The following is a 19,682-nucleotide window of genomic DNA, read 5'->3' as shown; positions in this document are numbered from 1 at the left end:
GGGGACACAGGACGGAGGTGGCATAGCAGGAATGATGGAGGAAGGAGGAGAGGTGCATAGTAAGGGTTAATGTGGCGGGAGAAGAAGAGGATGATGGGGGATAGGCTGAGTGCTGCAGCAGACCAGGCCGCAGGCGTCTCCGCTGTACCTGGGAGACGTTGTCCATGTTCCTCCTCAGCTGCTGCACGTCGTTCTGGTACTGCTGCCTGACCCGCTCCAGCTCCTGGTCATGGTTGGCCACCTCGTCTTTCAGCGCCCCCTTCAGGGCGGTCAGTTCTCGGTCCTTCTGTCTCAGCAGCTCGTCCTGCTTGTACCGACCCTGCAGAACCGCATCCAACTCCTCCTGCATTTCGTGCAGCTCCTAGAGGGGCGGAGGGAGTTTGGTGGGAGCGGACATGGGCATTTCATACTGAGCAGCCTGGTGCACGAGGGGCCTGCCGGTAAATGGGCCTCATGGCGGAGGCGCACGTTAGTGAAGAGGCACAGGCTCTGTTTTAGCCAGCAATGTAAAACAGGCTCTTGTATCAGCAGCTGAAGCAAGCGGAGGAGTCAGGCTCAGAAAGAAGGGGGTCCCGGGGGGCAGCGTTACCTTCAGCAGGGCCTGCTTGTCCCCGCTCGCTCCCTGCACACGCAGCTGGTTGACCTCTTCCCTGGCATCTTGTAGTTTTCCCTCCAGCGACCGCAGTTTTGTTTCCACCTGCTCTTTGCTCATCCGAATTTCTATCAACCTGACAATGAGAACAATTATGTGATCCAGTACTACACGGCGCCCCCCACAGGTACAGGGGGGCTACTACACATTCCAACCCATTCCCAAAACACAACGATGGATCACAACACTGCGCATGATGTCATTGTCTGCAGTACACCTGATGTGCCTACAGGGGGCGCCACACACCGTATGATGCAGACAGATCTATATACTCCTAGATCTCTGCACGGTCTCACCGTATGGAATATAAGAGCGTTATATAATAACCCAGCGGGAAGCTGTACACGTAGAGGTTTTATTTCTTCCCCCCCACCCCAGTGACCACCAGGTCCATGACCTACTCCTGAGACATGGCGTTCAGCTCGTTCTTCTTCTTCTCCAGAAGTTCCTTCAGCTTCTTACATTCCTCCACAGCCTCTTCCAGCTGGATCTCCAGTCTCTGGGTCGAGGCCTTTGGGCGAGACGCCTCCTGCCTTATCCTTTGCTGCAAAACAACAGATACGGGTGACCACGAGTCAAGACGTCGGGGAGGGGGGGGGGGGGTATAGAAGTCACCACGGCACAGGGCAGGGGTAGATCATCACATTCTGCTCTACATTCAGTAACACAGAAGTGAAGCTGAAGGTCCTCTGCTCTCCCGAGGAGCGGAGATTACATGTGGGATGGTATTAGCGAGATATATGGGGGGGACAGGAGGTGGACGGCTTAGTAAGTCACCATTAGTATTGTATACTGAGAACTCCGCATAATGGGAACCAGTGAAGAGACTGGCAGATTACTATATTGCAGGAGTCCAAGCGGGAGATGAGGAGGGCAGGGAATAAGGAAGGGTGGGAGGTGAGAGATGTTCTCGAGACGTAGGTTGTAGTAAGGGCCTGGTTGTGAGGCTTGAAGGAGAAGACTCCAAGGTAGTGGACATTAAGGACTGAGGAGAGTGTGGAGCCATGGGTTGTGATGGTCAGGTCTGGGGGCAGGGATGTGTTAGGTGGAGGAAACACGATGAGCTCCATTTGGTCCATGTTAAGTTTTGATAAACAGGAAGAGAAGGAGGATACAGCTAATCAATGCTCGGGAGATACCCGAAATATAGAACTGTTGTCTGCAAAGGAGGGATAGAGAGCAATAAAGACTTACTAAGCCAGGGGTGTAGATGGAGAAGAGTAGGAGTCCTAGGCCAGAGGTGTAGATGGAGAAGAGTAGGAGTCCTAGGCCAGAGGTGTAGGTGGAGAAGTGTAGGAGTCCTAGGCCAGAGGTGTAGATGGAGAAGAGTAGGAGTCCTAGGATAGAGGTGTAGATGGAGAAGAGTAGGGGTCCTAGGTCAGAGGTGTAGATGGAGAAGAGTAGGAGTCCTAGGACAGAGATGTAGATGGAGAAGAGTAGGAGTCCTAGGCCAGAGGTGTAGATGGAGAAGAGTAGGAGTCCTAGGCCAGAGGTGTAGATGGAGAAGAGTAGGAGTCCTAGGCCAGAGGTGTAGATGGAGAAGAGTAGGAGTCCTAGGCCAGAGGTGTAGATGGAGAAGAGTAGGAGTCCTAGGCCAGAGGTGTAGATGGAGAAGAGTAGGAGTCCTAGGATAGAGGTGTAGATGGAGAAGAGTAGGAGTCCTAGGATAGAGGTGTAGATGGAGAAGAGTAGGAGTCCTAGGCCAGAGGTGTAGATGGAGAAGAGTAGGAGTCCTAGGCCAGAGGTGTAGATGGAGAAGAGTAGGAGTCCTAGGCCAGAGGTGTAGATGGAGAAGAGTAGGAGTCCTAGGACAGAGGTGTAGATGGAGAAGAGTAGGGGTCCTAGGACAGAGGTGTAGATGGAGAAGAGTAGGAGTCCTAGGACAGAGGTGTAGATGGAGAAGAGTAGGGGTCCTAGGACAGAGGTGTAGATGGAGAAGAGTAGGAGTCCTAGGCCAGAGGTGTAGATGGAGAAGAGTAGGAGTCCTAGGACAGAGGTGTAGATGGAGAAGAGTAGGAGTCCTAGGCCAGAGGTGTAGATGGAGAGGAGTAGGGGTCCTAGGCCAGAGGTGTAGATGGAGAAGAGTAGGGGTCCTAGGTCAGAGGTGTAGATGGAGAAGAGTAGGGGTCCTAGGTCAGAGGTGTAGATGGAGAAGAGTAGGAGTCCTAGGTCAGAGGTGTAGATGGAGAAGAGTAGGAGTCCTAGGCCAGAGGTGTAGATGGAGAAGAGTAGGAGTCCTAGGATAGAGATGTAGATGGAGAAGAGTAGGAGTCTTAGGACAGAGGTGTAGATGGAGAGGAGTAGGAGTCCTAGGCCAGAGGTGTAGATGGAGAGGAGTAGGAGTCCTAGGCCAGAGGTGTAGATGGAGAAGAGTAGGAGTCCTAGGTCAGAGGTGTAGATGGAGAAGAGTAGGAGTCCTAGGACAGAGGTGTAGATGGAGAAGAGTAGGGGTCCTAGGATAGAGGTGTAGAGGGAGAAGAGTAGGAGTCCAAGGCCAGAGATGTAGATGGAGAAGAGTAGGAGTCCTAGACCAGAGGTGTAGATGGAGAAGAGTAGGGGTCCTAGGACAGAGGTGTAGATGGAGAAGAGTAGGAGTCCTAGGACAGAGGTGTAGATGGAGAAGAGTAGGGGTCCTAGGACAGAGGTGTAGATGGAGAAGAGTAGGAGTCCTAGGCCAGAGGTGTAGATGGAGAAGAGTAGGAGTCCTAGGACAGAGGTGTAGATGGAGAAGAGTAGGAGTCCTAGGCCAGAGGTGTAGATGGAGAAGAGTAGGAGTCCTAGGCCAGAGGTGTAGATGGAGAAGAGTAGGAGTCCTAGGACAGAGGTGTAGATGGAGAAGAGTAGGAGTCCTAGGCCAGAGGTGTAGATGGAGAAGAGTAGGAGTCCTAGGCCAGAGGTGTAGATGGAGAAGAGTAGGAGTCCTAGGCCAGAGGTGTAGATGGAGAAGAATAGGAGTCCTAGGCTAGAGGTGTAGATAGAGAAGAGTAGAAGTCCTTGGCCAGAGGTGTAGATAGAGAAGAGTAGAAGTCCTTGGCCAGAGGTGTAGATGGAGAAGAGTAGGAGTCCTAGGACAGAGGTGTAGATGGAGAAGAGTAGGAGTCCTAGGCCAGAGGTCTAGATGGAGAAGAGTAGGAGTCCTAGGATAGAGGTGTAGATGGAGAAGAGTAGGAGTCCTAGGCCAGAGGTGTAGATGGAGAAGAGTAGGAGTCCTAGGCCAGAGGTGTAGATGGAGAAGAGTAGGAGTCCTAGGACAGAGGTGTAGATGGAGAAGAGTAGGGGTCCTAGGACAGAGGTGTAGATGGAGAAGAGTAGGGGTCCTAGGACAGAGGTGTAGATGGAGAAGAGTAGGGGTCAGAGGTGTAGATGGAGAAGAGTAGGAGTCCTAGGACAGAGGTGTAGATGGAGAAGAGTAGGGGTCCTAGGACAGAGTTGTAGATGGAGAGGAGTAGGAGTCCTAGGCCAGAGGTGTAGATGGAGAAGAGTAAGAGTCCTAGGACAGAGGTGTAGATGGAGAAGAGTAGGAGTCCTAGACCAGAGGTGTAGATGGAGAAGAGTAGGAGTCTTAGGACAGAGGTGTAGATGGAGAGGAGTAGGAGTCCTAGGCCAGAGGTGTAGATGGAGAGGAGTAGGGGTCCTAGGCCAGAGGTGTAGATGGAGAAGAGTAGGGGTCCTAGGACAGAGGTGTAGATGGAGAAGAGTAGGAGTCCTAGGACAGAGGTGTAGATGGAGAAGAGTAGGAGTCCTAGACCAGAGGTGTAGATGGAGAAGAGTAGGAGTCCTAGGACAGAGGTGTAGATGGAGAAGAGTAGGAGTCCTAGGCCAGAGGTGTAGATGGAGAAGAGTAGGAGTCCTAGGATAGAGGTGTAGATGGAGAAGAGTAGGAGTCCTAGGATAGAGGTGTAGATGGAGAAGAGTAGGAGTCCTAGGCCAGAGGTGTAGATGGAGAAGAGTAGGAGTCCTAGGCCAGAGGTGTAGATGGAGAAGAGTAGGAGTCCTAGGCCAGAGGTGTAGATGGAGAAGAGTAGGAGTCCTAGGCCAGAGGTGTAGATGGAGAAGAGTAGGAGTCCTAGGATAGAGGTGTAGATGGAGAAGAGTAGGAGTTCTAGGACAGAGGTGTAGATGGAGAAGAGTAGGAGTCCTAGGACAGAGGTGAAGATGGAGAAGAGTAGGAGTCCTAGGCCAGAGGTGTAGATGGAGAAGAGTAGGAGTCCTAGGACAGAGGTGTAGATGGAGAAGAGTAGGAGTCCTAGGCCAGAGGTGTAGATGGAGAAGAGTAGGAGTCCTAGGACAGAGGTGTAGATGGAGAAGAGTAGGGGTCCTAGGACAGAGGTGTAGATGGAGAAGAGTAGGAGACCTCGGCCAGAGGTGTAGATGGAGAAGAGTAGGAGTCCTAGGACAGAGGTGTAGATGGAGAAGAGTAGGAGTCCTAGGCCAGAGGTGTAGATGGAGAAGAGTAGGAGTCCTAGGCCAGAGGTGTAGATGGGGAAGAGTAGGAGTCCTAGGCCAGAGGTGTAGATGGAGACGAGTAGGAGTCCTAGGCCAGAGGTGTAGATGGAGACGAGTAGGAGTACTAGGCCAGAGGTGTAGATGGAGAAGAGTAGGAGTCCTAGGCCAGAGGTGTAGATGGAGAAGAGTAGGAGTCCTAGGCCAGAGGTGTAGATGGAGAAGAGTAGGAGTCGTAGGACAGAGGTGTAGAGGGAGAAGAGTAGGAGTCCTAGGACAGAGGTGTAGATGGAGAAGAGTAGGAGTCCTAGACCAGAGGTGTAGATGGAGAAGAGTAGGAGTCCTAGGACAGAGGTGTAGATGGAGAAGAGTATGAGTCCTAGGCCAGTGGTGTAGATGGAGAAGAGTAGGAGTCCTAGGCCAGAGGTGTAGATGGAGAAGAGTAGGGGTCCTAGGACAGAGGTGTAGATGGAGAAGAGTAGGAGTCCTAGACCAGTGGTGTAGATGGAGAAGAGTAGGAGTCCTAGGACAGAGGTGTAGATGGAGAAAAGTAGGAGTCCTAGGCCAGTGGTGTAGATGGAGAAGAATAGGAGTCCTAGGACAGAGGTGTAGATGGAGAGGAGTAGGGGTCCTAGGACAGAGGTGTAGATGGAGAAGAGTAGGAGTCCTAGGCCAGTGGTGTAGATGGAGAAGAATAGGAGTCCTAGGACAGAGGTGTAGATGGAGAAGAGTAGGGGTCCTAGGACAGAGGTGTAGATGGAGAAGAGTAGGAGTCCTAGACCAGTGGTGTAGATGGAGAAGAGTAGGAGTCCTAGGACAGAGGTGTAGATGGAGAAGAGTAGGAGTCCTAGGCCAGAGGTTTAGATGGAGAAGAGTAGGAGTCCTAGGACAGAGGTGTAGATGGAGAAGAGTAGGAGTCCTAGGCCAGTGGTGTAGATGGAGAAGAGTAGGAGTCCTAGGACAGAGGTGTAGATGGAGAAGAGTAGGGGTCCTAGGACAGAGGTGTAGATGGAGAAGAGTAGGAGTCCTAGGATAGAGGTGTAGATGGAGAAGAGTAGGAGTCCTAGGACAGAGGTGTAGAAGGAGAAGAGTAGGAGTCCTAGAACAGAGGTGTAGATGGAGAAGAGTAGGAGTCCTAGACCAGTGGTGTAGATGGAGAAGAGTAGGAGTCCTAGGACAGAGGTGTAGAAGGAGAAGAGTAGGAGTCCTAGAACAGAGGTGTAGATGGAGAAGAGTAGGAGTCCTAGACCAGTGGTGTAGATGGAGAAGAGTAGGAGTCCTAGGACAGAGGTGTAGATGGAGAAGAGTAGGAGTCCTAGACCAGTGGTGTAGATGGAGAAGAGTAGGAGTCCTAGGACAGAGGTGTAGATGGAGAAGAGTATGAGTCCTAGGTCAGAGGTGTAGATGGAGAAGAGTAGGAGTCCTAGGACAGAGGTGTAAATGGAGAAGAGTAGGAGTCCTAGGACAGAGGTGTAGATGGAGAAGAGTAGGAGTCCTAGGACAGAGGTGTAGATGGAGAAGAGTAGGAGTCCTAGGCCAGTGGTGTAGATGGAGAAGAATAGGAGTCCTAGGACAGAGGTGTAGATGGAGAAGAGTAGGGGTCCTAGGAGCTGAAGATGTGAGAGTAATAGACACTGATGGTTGAGTTAGAGAATTTAGCAGCAGAAAATTGTCAACTGTGTTGAAGGCAGAGAAGTGATCATGAATGAGGAGAGCAGAGTAGTGGTGTCCTGCCTGGTTATTTAGGGCAGTTTCAGTGGAGAGATTGGGTCTGAATCCAGATTGAAGTTTATAGGAGGAAAGGTAGGAGGATAGTTCCCGATGGGCATGTTGTAATGGAATAGGGCTGGAGATGCTTTCCTTAGGATGCATGGGACATTCACATTACAGCACGTTGGGGTGGATCAGTCCCCACATTACAGGACAGGGGGGGGGGGGGGTGGATCGGTCCCCACATTACAGGACAGGGGGAGGGCATATCCCATATTTTGGGGTAGGTGTATACCAGGAGATAGGGGGCTGTCACTTTTCTTACCTTTATCTCGGCGTCCAGCTGCTGCTGTAGTTCGGACAATCTCCTCTCCAGCTCCTTCTTCTGAGAGGCCAACGTCCTGCTGTCATCTCCTGGGGAGGCCTACAGAGATATCACCAAGGTTATACAACAAACTCAATATGCCGGACCCCTCTCTCCCGATAGGGGGGGAGAAGGTAACATAATATAGGTGCCAGGTCCCTACAAATCACGGGGACCCGATGACTTCAATGTGAGACAAGACAAGAAGGGTGAAGATCTGCAGATGATTCATGCACGCCTTACTTGGAAGGACTGGATCTTCTCGAGAAGCAGACTCGTCTTTTTGCGCAGGGAGGCGTCGCTCTCATTAGACCTAAGTGAACGGCACACGACTTTAGACGGACATACAGAATATGACCTGGATAGTGTGATGGGGTTATCTCAGAGCACTGACCCGTCCCGGAGGATGCTGTAGATCATCTCGCGGGTGGGGTCGTCTTGCTGCTGGTCCTTCAGGAGGTCCGGGGTGCTCTTTAGCTACGAGTGAGATGGGGACAGTGTTAGTTATATGATAATACTGAGACACTGGGTCACCCGGCACGTCACCATACCTGCAGCTCTGACTGAAGCGTCCTCTGCTGCGTCTGAGAGAGCGGCTCTTCCACCGTCTGCGCCAGCCATTCCTTCGTCAGCCGGGTCTTGTTGATGTCCTCTCTCTCTATAGACGACTGCTTGTTGGAGAGGCGTCCCTGTTCCATGGTCTGTACTTCCCTGTAGTCGGCCGTGTCGTGGTGAGACCGCCGTCCGTCCAGGCTCTGCGATCGCTTGCGCTCGTCTTTCAGCGCCTGGCTCCTCCTCGCAGTCCTTCCTCTCATCTGGACCTTATTATCAAACTTATTGATCAAGGTGTCCACTGAAGAGAGCGGCTTGGTGTCGATGTCTTCGCTCGGCAGCTTCGGTGAGGAAGACGTCGAGAGTCCGTTCTTCCTTTGCTGAGACGTGGAGAAGGAGGTAGGTTGTTGACTAGTTGCCGGCTTATATTTCCCAGTTGTGTTCTCTCCGTTGCCCATGGTCCTCAGGCTCCCGCGGCTGCCCGATGATTGGGAGTATGTGGTGTCCAGGGTGGAGGAGCGCTCACTGTAGTGGCCGTCGTAGCCGTACGAGTCCTCCATCTCGGCATCCAGTAGAGAGCCATGGGACTGGGACCTGCGGAGCTCCTCCCTGCGGCCGGACTGTAGGGCTCGTGGCTTGCCGCGGGGCCTGGAGTTCTGCTCCTCGTCTGAAGTACTGCTGTAATGAGACCCGGTCTGGCGGTAGGTCCGGTTGCTGTAGGGGTTTTCTGGCATGTCAGACTCGGAGCTGATGGAGTGGATTGTGCGGTTTGCCTTGGTGGAGAGTCCTTGGTACTCGGGCGCGGAGCTCGGAGAGGTGTTCCCATAGTCGTTGTTGGATTTGATCTGAACACCGTAGGAAGATTTGGCTTTGTCTCCGCTGTTGAGAACCACAAAAGGCTGCCCGTCTATGCCCTGGACGCGGATGGCCACCCCGTACGAGTCCTGCTTGGACCTTATGCGATTGGGCTTCCGGTTCTCTGTGAGGTTATCGATGAAGCGGATCTGGACCCCCTGACCCACAGGCAAGTGCTGCTCAGCCATGTCCCCATGAACACGTCCTTCCATTCACCACACGTCTGCAGGAGGAAAGACAGAACAAGTTGAGGACCAGGAGACGAGTCACCTACAGCGAGGCTGGTCCATCAGAACCACACAAACACGGTACTGCGGACCTCGTCACCCTCTGTGACACCGGCCCGACATGTGCCAGGACTTATACCTGATCAGAAGCAGATCCACAATAGTCACATCAACCAACAAAAGGCTCTGCCTCGTGTCACGTGGGAGGAGCCACACAACCAGAAACTGGGTCCACTGCATATTTTCCCGTGACTGCATGTGAATGGGCTGTAGCCTGCGGCTGCAACAGGTGCATTCCCCAGATTCCCTCATTGTGCATGCGATCTCCAGGCCTGCACTCTGCTCTCTCTGGATGTCACATAACTGGTAGGACCCAATCTCTGACCCGTGTCCCCTGTCCCCCTGCCAGCGCCCCCCTCTGCAGTATTCCCCAGATTCCCTCATTGTACATGCGATCTCCAGGCCTGCACTCTGCTCTCTCTGGATGTCACATAACTGGTAGGACCCAATCTCTGACCCGTGTCCCCGGTACCCCTGCCAGCGCCCCCCTCTGCAGTATTCCCCAGATTCCCTCATTGTACATGCGATCACCAGGCCTGCACTCTGCTCTCTCTGGATGTCACATAACTGGTAGGACCCAATCTCTGACCCGTGTCCCCCAGCCAGCGCCCCCCCTCTGCAGTATTCCCCAGATTCCCTCATTGTACATGCGATCTCCAGGCCTGCACTCTGCTCTCTCTGGATGTCACATAACTGGTAGGACCCAATCTCTGACCCGTGTCCCCGGTACCCCTGCCAGCCCCCCCCTCTGCAGTATTCCCCAGATTCCCTCATTGTACATGCGATCTCCAGGCCTGCACTCTGCTCTCTCTGGATGTCACATAACTGGTAGGACCCAATCTCTGACCCGTGTCCCCGGTACCCCTGCCAGCGCCCCCCTCTGCAGTATTCCCCAGATTCCCTCATTGTACATGCGATCTCCAGGCCTGCACTCTGCTCTCTCTGGATGTCACATAACTGGTAGGACCCAATCTCTGACCCGTGTCCCCGGTACCCCTGCCAGCCCCCCCCTCTGCAGTATTCCCCAGATTCCCTCATTGTACATGCGATCTCCAGGCCTGCACTCTGCTCTCTCTGGATGTCACATAACTGGTAGGACCCAATCTCTGACCCGTGTCCCCGGTACCCCTGCCAGCGCCCCCCTCTGCAGTATTCCCCAGATTCCCTCATTGTACATGCGATCTCCAGGCCTGCACTCTGCTCTCTCTGGATGTCACATAACTGGTAGGACCCAATCTCTGACCCGTGTCCCCGGTACCCCTGCCAGCCCCCCCCTCTGCAGTATTCCCCAGATTCCCTCATTGTACATGCGATCTCCAGGCCTGCACTCTGCTCTCTCTGGATGTCACATAACTGGTAGGACCCAATCTCTGACCCGTGTCCCCGGTACCCCTGCCAGCGCCCCCCCTCTGCAGTATTCCCCAGATTCCCTCATTGTACATGCGATCTCCAGGCCTGCACTCTGCTCTCTCTGGATGTCACATAACTGGTAGGACCCAATCTCTGACCCGTGTCCCCGGTACCCCTGCCAGCGCCCCCCTCTGCAGTATTCCCCAGATTCCCTCATTGTACATGCGATCTCCAGGCCTGCACTCTGCTCTCTCTGGATGTCACATAACTGGTAGGACCCAATCTCTGACCCGTGTCCCCGGTACCCCTGCCAGCGCCCCCCCTCTGCAGTATTCCCCAGATTCCCTCATTGTACATGCGATCTCCAGGCCTGCACTCTGCTCTCTCTGGATGTCACATAACTGGTAGGACCCAATCTCTGACCCGTGTCCCCGGTACCCCTGCCAGCCCCCCCCTCTGCAGTATTCCCCAGATTCCCTCATTGTACATGCGATCTCCAGGCCTGCACTCTGCTCTCTCTGGATGTCACATAACTGGTAGGACCCAATCTCTGACCCGTGTCCCCGGTACCCCTGCCAGCGCCCCCCCTCTGCAGTATTCCCCAGATTCCCTCATTGTACATGCGATCACCAGGCCTGCACTCTGCTCTCTCTGGATGTCACATAACTGGTAGGCCCCAATCTCTGACCCGTGTCCCCGGTACCCCTGCCAGCGCCCCCCCTCTGCAGTATTCCCCAGATTCCCTCATTGTACATGCGATCTCCAGGCCTGCACTCTGCTCTCTCTGGATGTCACATAACTGGTAGGACCCAATCTCTGACCCGTGTCCCCGGTACCCCTGCCAGCGCCCCCCCCTCTGCAGTATTCCCCAGATTCCCTCATTGTACATGCGATCACCAGGCCTGCACTCTGCTCTCTCTGGATGTCACATAACTGGTAGGACCCAATCTCTGACCCGTGTCCCCGGTACCCCTGCCAGCGCCCCCCCTCTGCAGTATTCCCCAGATTCCCTCATTGTACATGCGATCTCCAGGCCTGCACTCTGCTCTCTCTGGATGTCACATAACTGGTAGGACCCAATCTCTGACCCGTGTCCCCGGTACCCCTGCCAGCGCCCCCCCTCTGCAGTATTCCCCAGATTCCCTCATTGTACATGCGATCTCCAGGCCTGCACTCTGCTCTCTCTGGATGTCACATAACTGGTAGGACCCAATCTCTGACCCGTGTCCCCGGTACCCCTGCCAGCGCCCCCCCTCTGCAGTATTCCCCAGATTCCCTCATTGTACATGCGATCTCCAGGCCTGCACTCTGCTCTCTCTGGATGTCACATAACTGGTAGGACCCAATCTCTGACCCGTGTCCCCGGTACCCCTGCCAGCCCCCCCCTCTGCAGTATTCCCCAGATTCCCTCATTGTACATGCGATCTCCAGGCCTGCACTCTGCTCTCTCTGGATGTCACATAACTGGTAGGACCCAATCTCTGACCCGTGTCCCCGGTACCCCTGCCAGCGCCCCCCCTCTGCAGTATTCCCCAGATTCCCTCATTGTACATGCGATCTCCAGGCCTGCACTCTGCTCTCTCTGGATGTCACATAACTGGTAGGCCCCAATCTCTGACCCGTGTCCCCGGTACCCCTGCTGATATCATCCCATCTTATTACAGTCCAGCAGTGATATAAGAGGAGGAGCTGATATCACATCTTATTACACTCCAGCAGTGATATAAGAGGAGGAGCTGATATCACATCTTATTACAGTCCAGCAGTAATATAAGGGGAGGAGCTGATATCACATCTTATTACAGTCCAGCAGTGATATAAGAGGAGGAGCTGATATCACATCTTATTACAGTCCAGCAGTGATATAAGGGGAGGAGCTGATATCACATCTTATTACAGTCCAGCAGTGATATAAGAGGAGGAGCTGATATCATCCCATCTTATTACAGTCCAGCAGTGATATAAGAGGAGGAGCTGATATCACATCTTATTACAGTCCAGCAGTGATATAAGGGGAGGAGCTGATATCACATCTTATTACAGTCCAGCAGTGATATAAGAGGAGGAGCTGATATCACATCTTATTACAGTCCAGCAGTGATATAAGGGGAGGAGCTGATATCACATCTTATTACAGTCCAGCAGTGATATAAGAGGAGGAGCTGATATCACATCTTATTACACTCCAGCAGTGATATAAGAGGAGGAGCTGATATCACATCTTATTACAGTCCAGCAGTGATATAAGGGGAGGAGCTGATATCACATCTTATTACACTCCAGCAGTGATATAAGAGGAGGAGCTGATATCACATCTTATTACACTCCAGCAGTGATATAAGAGGAGGAGCTGATATCACATCTTATTACAGTCCAGCAGTGACATAAGAGGAGGAGCTGATATCACATCTTATTACAGTCCAGCAGTGATATAAGGGGAGGAGCTGATATCATCACATCTTATTACAGTCCAGCAGTGATATAAGAGGAGGAGCTGATATCACATCTTATTACACTCCAGCAGTGATATAAGGGGAGGAGCTGATATCACATCTTATTACAGTCCAGCAGTGATATAAGGGGAGGAGCTGATATCACATCTTATTACACTCCAGCAGTGATATAAGAGGAGGAGCTGATATCACATCTTATTACAGTCCAGCAGTGATATAAGAGGAGGAGCTGATATCACATCTTATTACAGTCCAGCAGTGATATAAGAGGAGGAGCTGATATCATCACATCTTATTACACTCCAGCAGTGATATAAGGGGAGGAGCTGATATCATCACATCTTATTACAGTCCAGCAGTGATATAAGAGGAGGAGCTGATATCACATCTTATTACACTCCAGCAGTGATATAAGGGGAGGAGCTGATATCACATCTTATTACAGTCCAGCAGTGATATAAGGGGAGGAGCTGATATCACATCTTATTACAGTCCAGCAGTGACATAAGAGGAGGAGCTGATATCACATCTTATTACACTCCAGCAGTGATATAAGAGGAGGAGCTGATATCATCACATCTTATTACAGTCCAGCAGTGATATAAGAGGAGGAGCTGATATCACATCTTATTACACTCCAGCAGTGATATAAGAGGAGGAGCTGATATCACATCTTATTACACTCCAGCAGTGATATAAGGGGAGGAGCTGATATCACATCTTATTACAGTCCAGCAGTGATATAAGAGGAGGAGCTGATATCATCCCATCTTATTACACTCCAGCAGTGATATAAGAGGAGGAGCTGATATCACATCTTATTACACTCCAGCAGTGATATAAGGGGATGAGCTGATATCACATCTTATTACAGTCCAGCAGTGATATAAGGGGAGGAGCTGATATCACATCTTATTACAGTCCAGCAGTGATATAAGGGGAGGAGCTGATATCACATCTTATTACAGTCCAGCAGTGATATAAGAGGAGGAGCTGATATCACATCTTATTACACTCCAGCAGTGATATAAGAGGAGGAGCTGATATCACATCTTATTACAGTCCAGCAGTGATATAAGAGGAGGAGCTGATATCACATCTTATTACAGTCCAGCAGTGATATAAGAGGAGGAGCTGATATCACATCTTATTACAGTCCAGCAGTGATATAAGAGGAGGAGCTGATATCACATCTTATTACAGTCCAGCAGTGATATATGGGGAGGAGCTGATATCATCCCATCTTATTACAGTCCAGCAGTGATATAAGAGGAGGAGCTGATATCACATCTTATTACACTCCAGCAGTGATATAAGGGGAGGAGCTGATATCACATCTTATTACACTCCAGCAGTGATATAAGGGGAGGAGCTGATATCATCCCATCTTATTACAGTCCAGCAGTGATATAAGAGGAGGAGCTGATATCACATCTTATTACACTCCAGCAGTGATATAAGGGGAGGAGCTGATATCATCCCATCTTATTACACTCCAGCAGTGATATAAGAGGAGGAGCTGATATCATCCCATCTTATTACACTCCAGCAGTGATATAAGAGGAGGAGCTGATATCACATCTTATTACAGTCCAGCAGTGATATAAGAGGAGGAGCTGATATCACATCTTATTACAGTCCAGCAGTGATATAAGAGGAGGAGCTGATATCACATCTTATTACAGTCCAGCAGTGATATAAGAGGAGGAGCTGATATCACATCTTATTACACTCCAGCAGTGATATAAGGGGAGGAGCTGATATCACATCTTATTACAGTCCAGCAGTGATATAAGAGGAGGAGCTGATATCACATCTTATTACACTCCAGCAGTGATATAAGGGGAGGAGCTGATATCATCCCATCTTATTACACTCCAGCAGTGATATAAGAGGAGGAGCTGATATCATCCCATCTTATTACACTCCAGCAGTGATATAAGAGGAGGAGCTGATATCACATCTTATTACAGTCCAGCAGTGATATAAGAGGAGGAGCTGATATCACATCTTATTACAGTCCAGCAGTGATATAAGAGGAGGAGCTGATATCACATCTTATTACAGTCCAGCAGTGATATAAGAGGAGGAGCTGATATCACATCTTATTACACTCCAGCAGTGATATAAGGGGAGGAGCTGATATCACATCTTATTACAGTCCAGCAGTGATATAAGAGGAGGAGCTGATATCACATCTTATTACAGTCCAGCAGTGATATAAGAGGAGGAGCTGATATCATCCCATCTTATTACACTCCAGCAGTGATATAAGAGGAGGAGCTGATATCACATCTTATTACAGTCCAGCAGTGATATAAGAGGAGGGGCTGATATCACATCTTATTACACTCCAGCAGTGATATAAGAGGAGGATCTGATATCACATCTTATTACAGTCCAGCAGTGATATAAGAGGAGGAGCTGATATCCCATCTTATTACAGTCCAGCAGTGATATAAGGGGAGGAGCTGATATCACATCTTATTACAGTCCAGCAGTGATATAAGAGGAGGAGCTGATATCACATCTTATTACAGTCCAGCAGTGATATAAGAGGAGGAGCTGATATCATCACATCTTATTACACTCCAGCAGTGATATAAGGGGAGGAGCTGATATCATCCCATCTTATTACACTCCAGCAGTGATATAAGAGGAGGAGCTGATATCATCCCATCTTATTACACTCCAGCAGTGATATAAGGGGAGGAGCTGATATCACATCTTATTACAGTCCAGCAGTGATATAAGGGGAGGAGCTGATATCACATCTTATTACACTCCAGCAGTGATATAAGAGGAGGAGCTGATATCACATCTTATTACAGTCCAGCAGTGATATAAGAGGAGGAGCTGATATCACATCTTATTACAGTCCAGCAGTGATATAAGAGGAGGAGCTGATATCATCACATCTTATTACAGTCCAGCAGTGATATAAGGGGAGGAGCTGATATCCCATCTTATTACACTCCAGCAGTGATATAAGAGGAGGAGCTGATATCACATCTTATTACAGTCCAGCAGTGATATAAGAGGAGGAGCTGATATCATCCCATCTTATTACACTCCAGCAGTGATATAAGGGGAGGAGCTGATATCACATCTTATTACAGTCCAGCAGTGATATAAGAGGAGGAGCTGATATCACATCTTATTACAGTCCAGCAGTGATATAAGAGGAGGAGCTGATATCACATCTTATTACACTCCAGCAGTGATATAAGAGGAGGAGCTGTTATCATTCCATCTTATTACAGTCCAGCAGTGATATAAGAGGAGGAGCTGATATCACATCTTATTACAGTCCAGCAGTGATATAAGAGGAGGAGCTGATATCATCCCATCTTATTACAGTCCAGCAGTGATATAAGAGGAGGAGCTGATATCACATCTTATTACAGTCCAGCAGTGATATAAGGGGAGGAGCTGATATCACATCTTATTACAGTCCAGCAGTGATATAAGAGGAGGAGCTGATATCACATCTTATTACACTCCAGCAGTGATATAAGAGGAGGAGCTGATATCACATCTTATTACACTCCAGCAGTGATATAAGAGGAGGAGCTGATATCATCACATCTTATTACACTCCAGCAGTGACATAAGAGGAGGAGCTGATATCATCCCATCTTATTACAGTCCAGCAGTGATATAAGGGGAGGAGCTGATATCACATCTTATTACAGTCCAGCAGTGATATAAGGGGAGGAGCTGATATCACATCTTATTACAGTCCAGCAGTGATATAAGAGGAGGAGCTGATATCACATCTTATTACACTCCAGCAGTGATATAAGAGGAGGAGCTAATATCACATCTTATTACAGTCCAGCAGTGATATAAGAGGAGGAGCTGATATCATCCCATCTTATTACACTCCAGCAGTGATATAAGGGGAGGAGCTGATATCACATCTTATTACAGTCCAGCAGTGATATAAGAGGAGGAGCTGATATCACATCTTATTACAGTCCAGCAGTGATATAAGAGGAGGAGCTGATATCACATCTTATTACAGTCCAGCAGTGATATAAGGGGAGGAGCTGATATCACATCTTATTACAGTCCAGCAGTGATATAAGAGGAGGAGCTGATATCATCCCATCTTATTACAGTCCAGCAGTGATATAAGGGGAGGAGCTGATATCATCACATCTTATTACACTCCAGCAGTGATATAAGGGGAGGAGCTGATATCACATCTTATTACAGTCCAGCAGTGATATAAGAGGAGGAGCTGATATCACATCTTATTACAGTCCAGCAGTGATATAAGAGGAGGAGCTGATATCACATCTTATTACAGTCCAGCAGTGATATAAGGGGAGGAGCTGATATCACATCTTATTACAGTCCAGCAGTGATATAAGGGGAGGAGCTGATATCACATCTTATTACAGTCCAGCAGTGATATAAGGGGAGGAGCTGATATCACATCTTATTACAGTCCAGCAGTGATATAAAAGCAGGAGCTGATATCACATCTTATTACAGTCCAGCAGTGATATAAGGGGAGGAGCTGATATCCCATCTTATTACAGTCCAGCAGTGATATAAGAGGAGGAGCTGATATCACATCTTATTACACTCCAGCAGTGATATAAGAGCAGGAGCTGATATCACATCTTATTACAGTCCAGCAGTGATATAAGAGGAGGAGCTGATATCATCCCATCTTATTACACTCCAGCAGTGATATAAGGGGAGGAGCTGATATCACATCTTATTACAGTCCAGCAGTGATATAAGGGGAGGAGCTGATATCACATCTTATTACAGTCCAGCAGTGATATAAGAGGAGGAGCTGATATCACATCTTATTACAGTCCAGCAGTGATATAAGGGGAGGAGCTGATATCACATCTTATTACAGTCCAGCAGTGATATAAGGGGAGGAGCTGATATCACATCTTATTACACTCCAGCAGTGATATAAGAGGAGGAGCTGATATCACATCTTATTACACTCCAGCAGTGATATAAGGGGAGGAGCTGATATCACATCTTATTACAGTCCAGCAGTGATATAAGAGGAGGAGCTGATATCACATCTTATTACACTCCAGCAGTGATATAAGGGGAGGAGCTGATATCATCCCATCTTATTACACTCCAGCAGTGATATAAGAGGAGGAGCTGATATCACATCTTATTACAGTCCAGCAGTGATATAAGGGGAGGAGCTGATATCACATCTTATTACACTCCAGCAGTGATATAAGAGGAGGAGCTGATATCACATCTTATTACAGTCCAGCAGTGATATAAGAGGAGGAGCTGATATCACATCTTATTACACTCCAGCAGTGATATAAGAGGAGGAGCTGATATCACATCTTATTACACTCCAGCAGTGATATAAGAGGAGGAGCTGATATCACATCTTATTACACTCCAGCAGTGATATAAGGGGAGGAGCTGATATCACATCTTATTACACTCCAGCAGTGATATAAGAGGAGGAGCTGATATCACATCTTATTACACTCCAGCAGTGATATAAGAGGAGGAGCTGATATCACATCTTATTACAGTCCAGCAGTGATATAAGAGGAGGAGCTGATATCACATCTTATTACAGTCCAGCAGTGATATAAGAGGAGGAGCTGATATCATCCCATCTTATTACACTCCAGCAGTGATATAAGAGGAGGAGCTGATATCACATCTTATTACAGTCCAGCAGTGATATAAGGGGAGGAGCTGATATCACATCTTATTACAGTCCAGCAGTGATATAAGAGGAGGAGCTGATATCACATCTTATTACACTCCAGCAGTGATATAAGGGGAGGAGCTGATATCACATCTTATTACAGTCCAGCAGTGATATAAGAGGAGGAGCTGATATCATCCCATCTTATTACAGTCCAGCAGTGATATAAGAGGAGGAGCTGATATCACATCTTATTACACTCCAGCAGTGATATAAGAGGAGGAGCTGATATCACATCTTATTACAGTCCAGCAGTGATATAAGAGGAGGAGCTGATATCACATCTTATTACAGTCCAGCAGTGATATAAGAGGAGGAGCTGATATCACATCTTATTACAGTCCAGCAGTGATATAAGAGGAGGAGCTGATATCATCCCATCTTATTACAGTCCAGCAGTGATATAAGAGGAGGAGCTGATATCATCACATCTTATTACACTCCAGCAGTGATATAAGAGGAGGAGCTGATATCACATCTTATTACAGTCCAGCAGTGATATAAGGGGAGGAGCTGATATCACATCTTATTACAGTCCAGCAGTGATATAAGAGGAGGAGCTGATATCATCACATCTTATTACAGTCCAGCAGTGATATAAGAGGAGGAGCTGATATCACATCCTATTACAGTCCAGCAGTGATATAAGAGGAGGAGCTGTTATCATTCCATCTTATTACAGTCCAGCAGTGATATAAGAGGAGGAGCTGATATCACATCTTATTACACTCCAGCAGTGATATAAGAGGAGGAGCTGATATCACATCTTATTACAGTCCAGCAGTGATATAAGAGGAGGAGCTGATATCATCCCATCTTATTACACTCCAGCAGTGATATAAGGGGAGGAGCTGATATCACATCTTATTACACTCCAGCAGTGATATAAGGGGAGGAGCTGATATCACAACTTATTACAGTCCAGCAGTGATATAAGAGGAGGAGCTGATATCATCCCATCTTATTACACTCCAGCAGTGATATAAGGGGAGGAGCTGATATCACATCTTATTACACTCCAGCAGTGATATAAGAGGAGGAGCTGATATCACATCTTATTACACTCCAGCAGTGATATAAGAGGAGGAGCTGATATCCCATCTTATTACACTCCAGCAGTGATATAAGGGGAGGAGCTGATATCACATCTTATTACACTCCAGCAGTGATATAAGGGGAGGAGCTGATATCACATCTTATTACAGTCCAGCAGTGATATAAGAGGAGGAGCTGATATCACATCTTATTACAGTCCAGCAGTGATATAAGGGGAGGAGCTGATATCACATCT

General features: G+C 48.9%; 1 protein-coding gene across 5 annotated transcripts in view; it reads right to left on the bottom strand.

Moving 5' to 3' along the window:
• The window catches only part of CGN (cingulin), a 70,379-nt gene that overhangs the window by 9,082 nt on the left and 41,615 nt on the right, over positions 1-19,682 (bottom strand). For 4 of the 5 annotated variants that reach the window (XM_072114444.1, XM_072114441.1, XM_072114440.1 and 1 more), the window contains exons 2-8: positions 7,721-8,799; positions 7,564-7,646; positions 7,413-7,482; positions 7,131-7,229; positions 1,054-1,196; positions 590-728; positions 149-361 (exon numbers count right to left, since the gene is read on the bottom strand). In XM_072114444.1, coding sequence (XP_071970545.1) covers positions 149-361; positions 590-728; positions 1,054-1,196; positions 7,131-7,229; positions 7,413-7,482; positions 7,564-7,646; positions 7,721-8,788 — 1,815 coding nt within the window. In that variant the 5' untranslated portion in view covers positions 8,789-8,799. The remainder of the gene's footprint in view (positions 1-148; positions 362-589; positions 729-1,053; positions 1,197-7,130; positions 7,230-7,412; positions 7,483-7,563; positions 7,647-7,720; positions 8,800-19,682) is intronic. The other variant, XM_072114445.1, reaches the window with a different exon arrangement.

The sequence above is a fragment of the Engystomops pustulosus genome, chromosome 7, assembly GCF_040894005.1.
Source record: "Engystomops pustulosus chromosome 7, aEngPut4.maternal, whole genome shotgun sequence".
Lineage (NCBI taxonomy): Eukaryota > Metazoa > Chordata > Amphibia > Anura > Leptodactylidae > Engystomops > Engystomops pustulosus.
The sequence above is the reverse complement of the archived record's forward strand: the minus strand, read 5'-3'. Positions and strand labels throughout refer to the sequence as shown.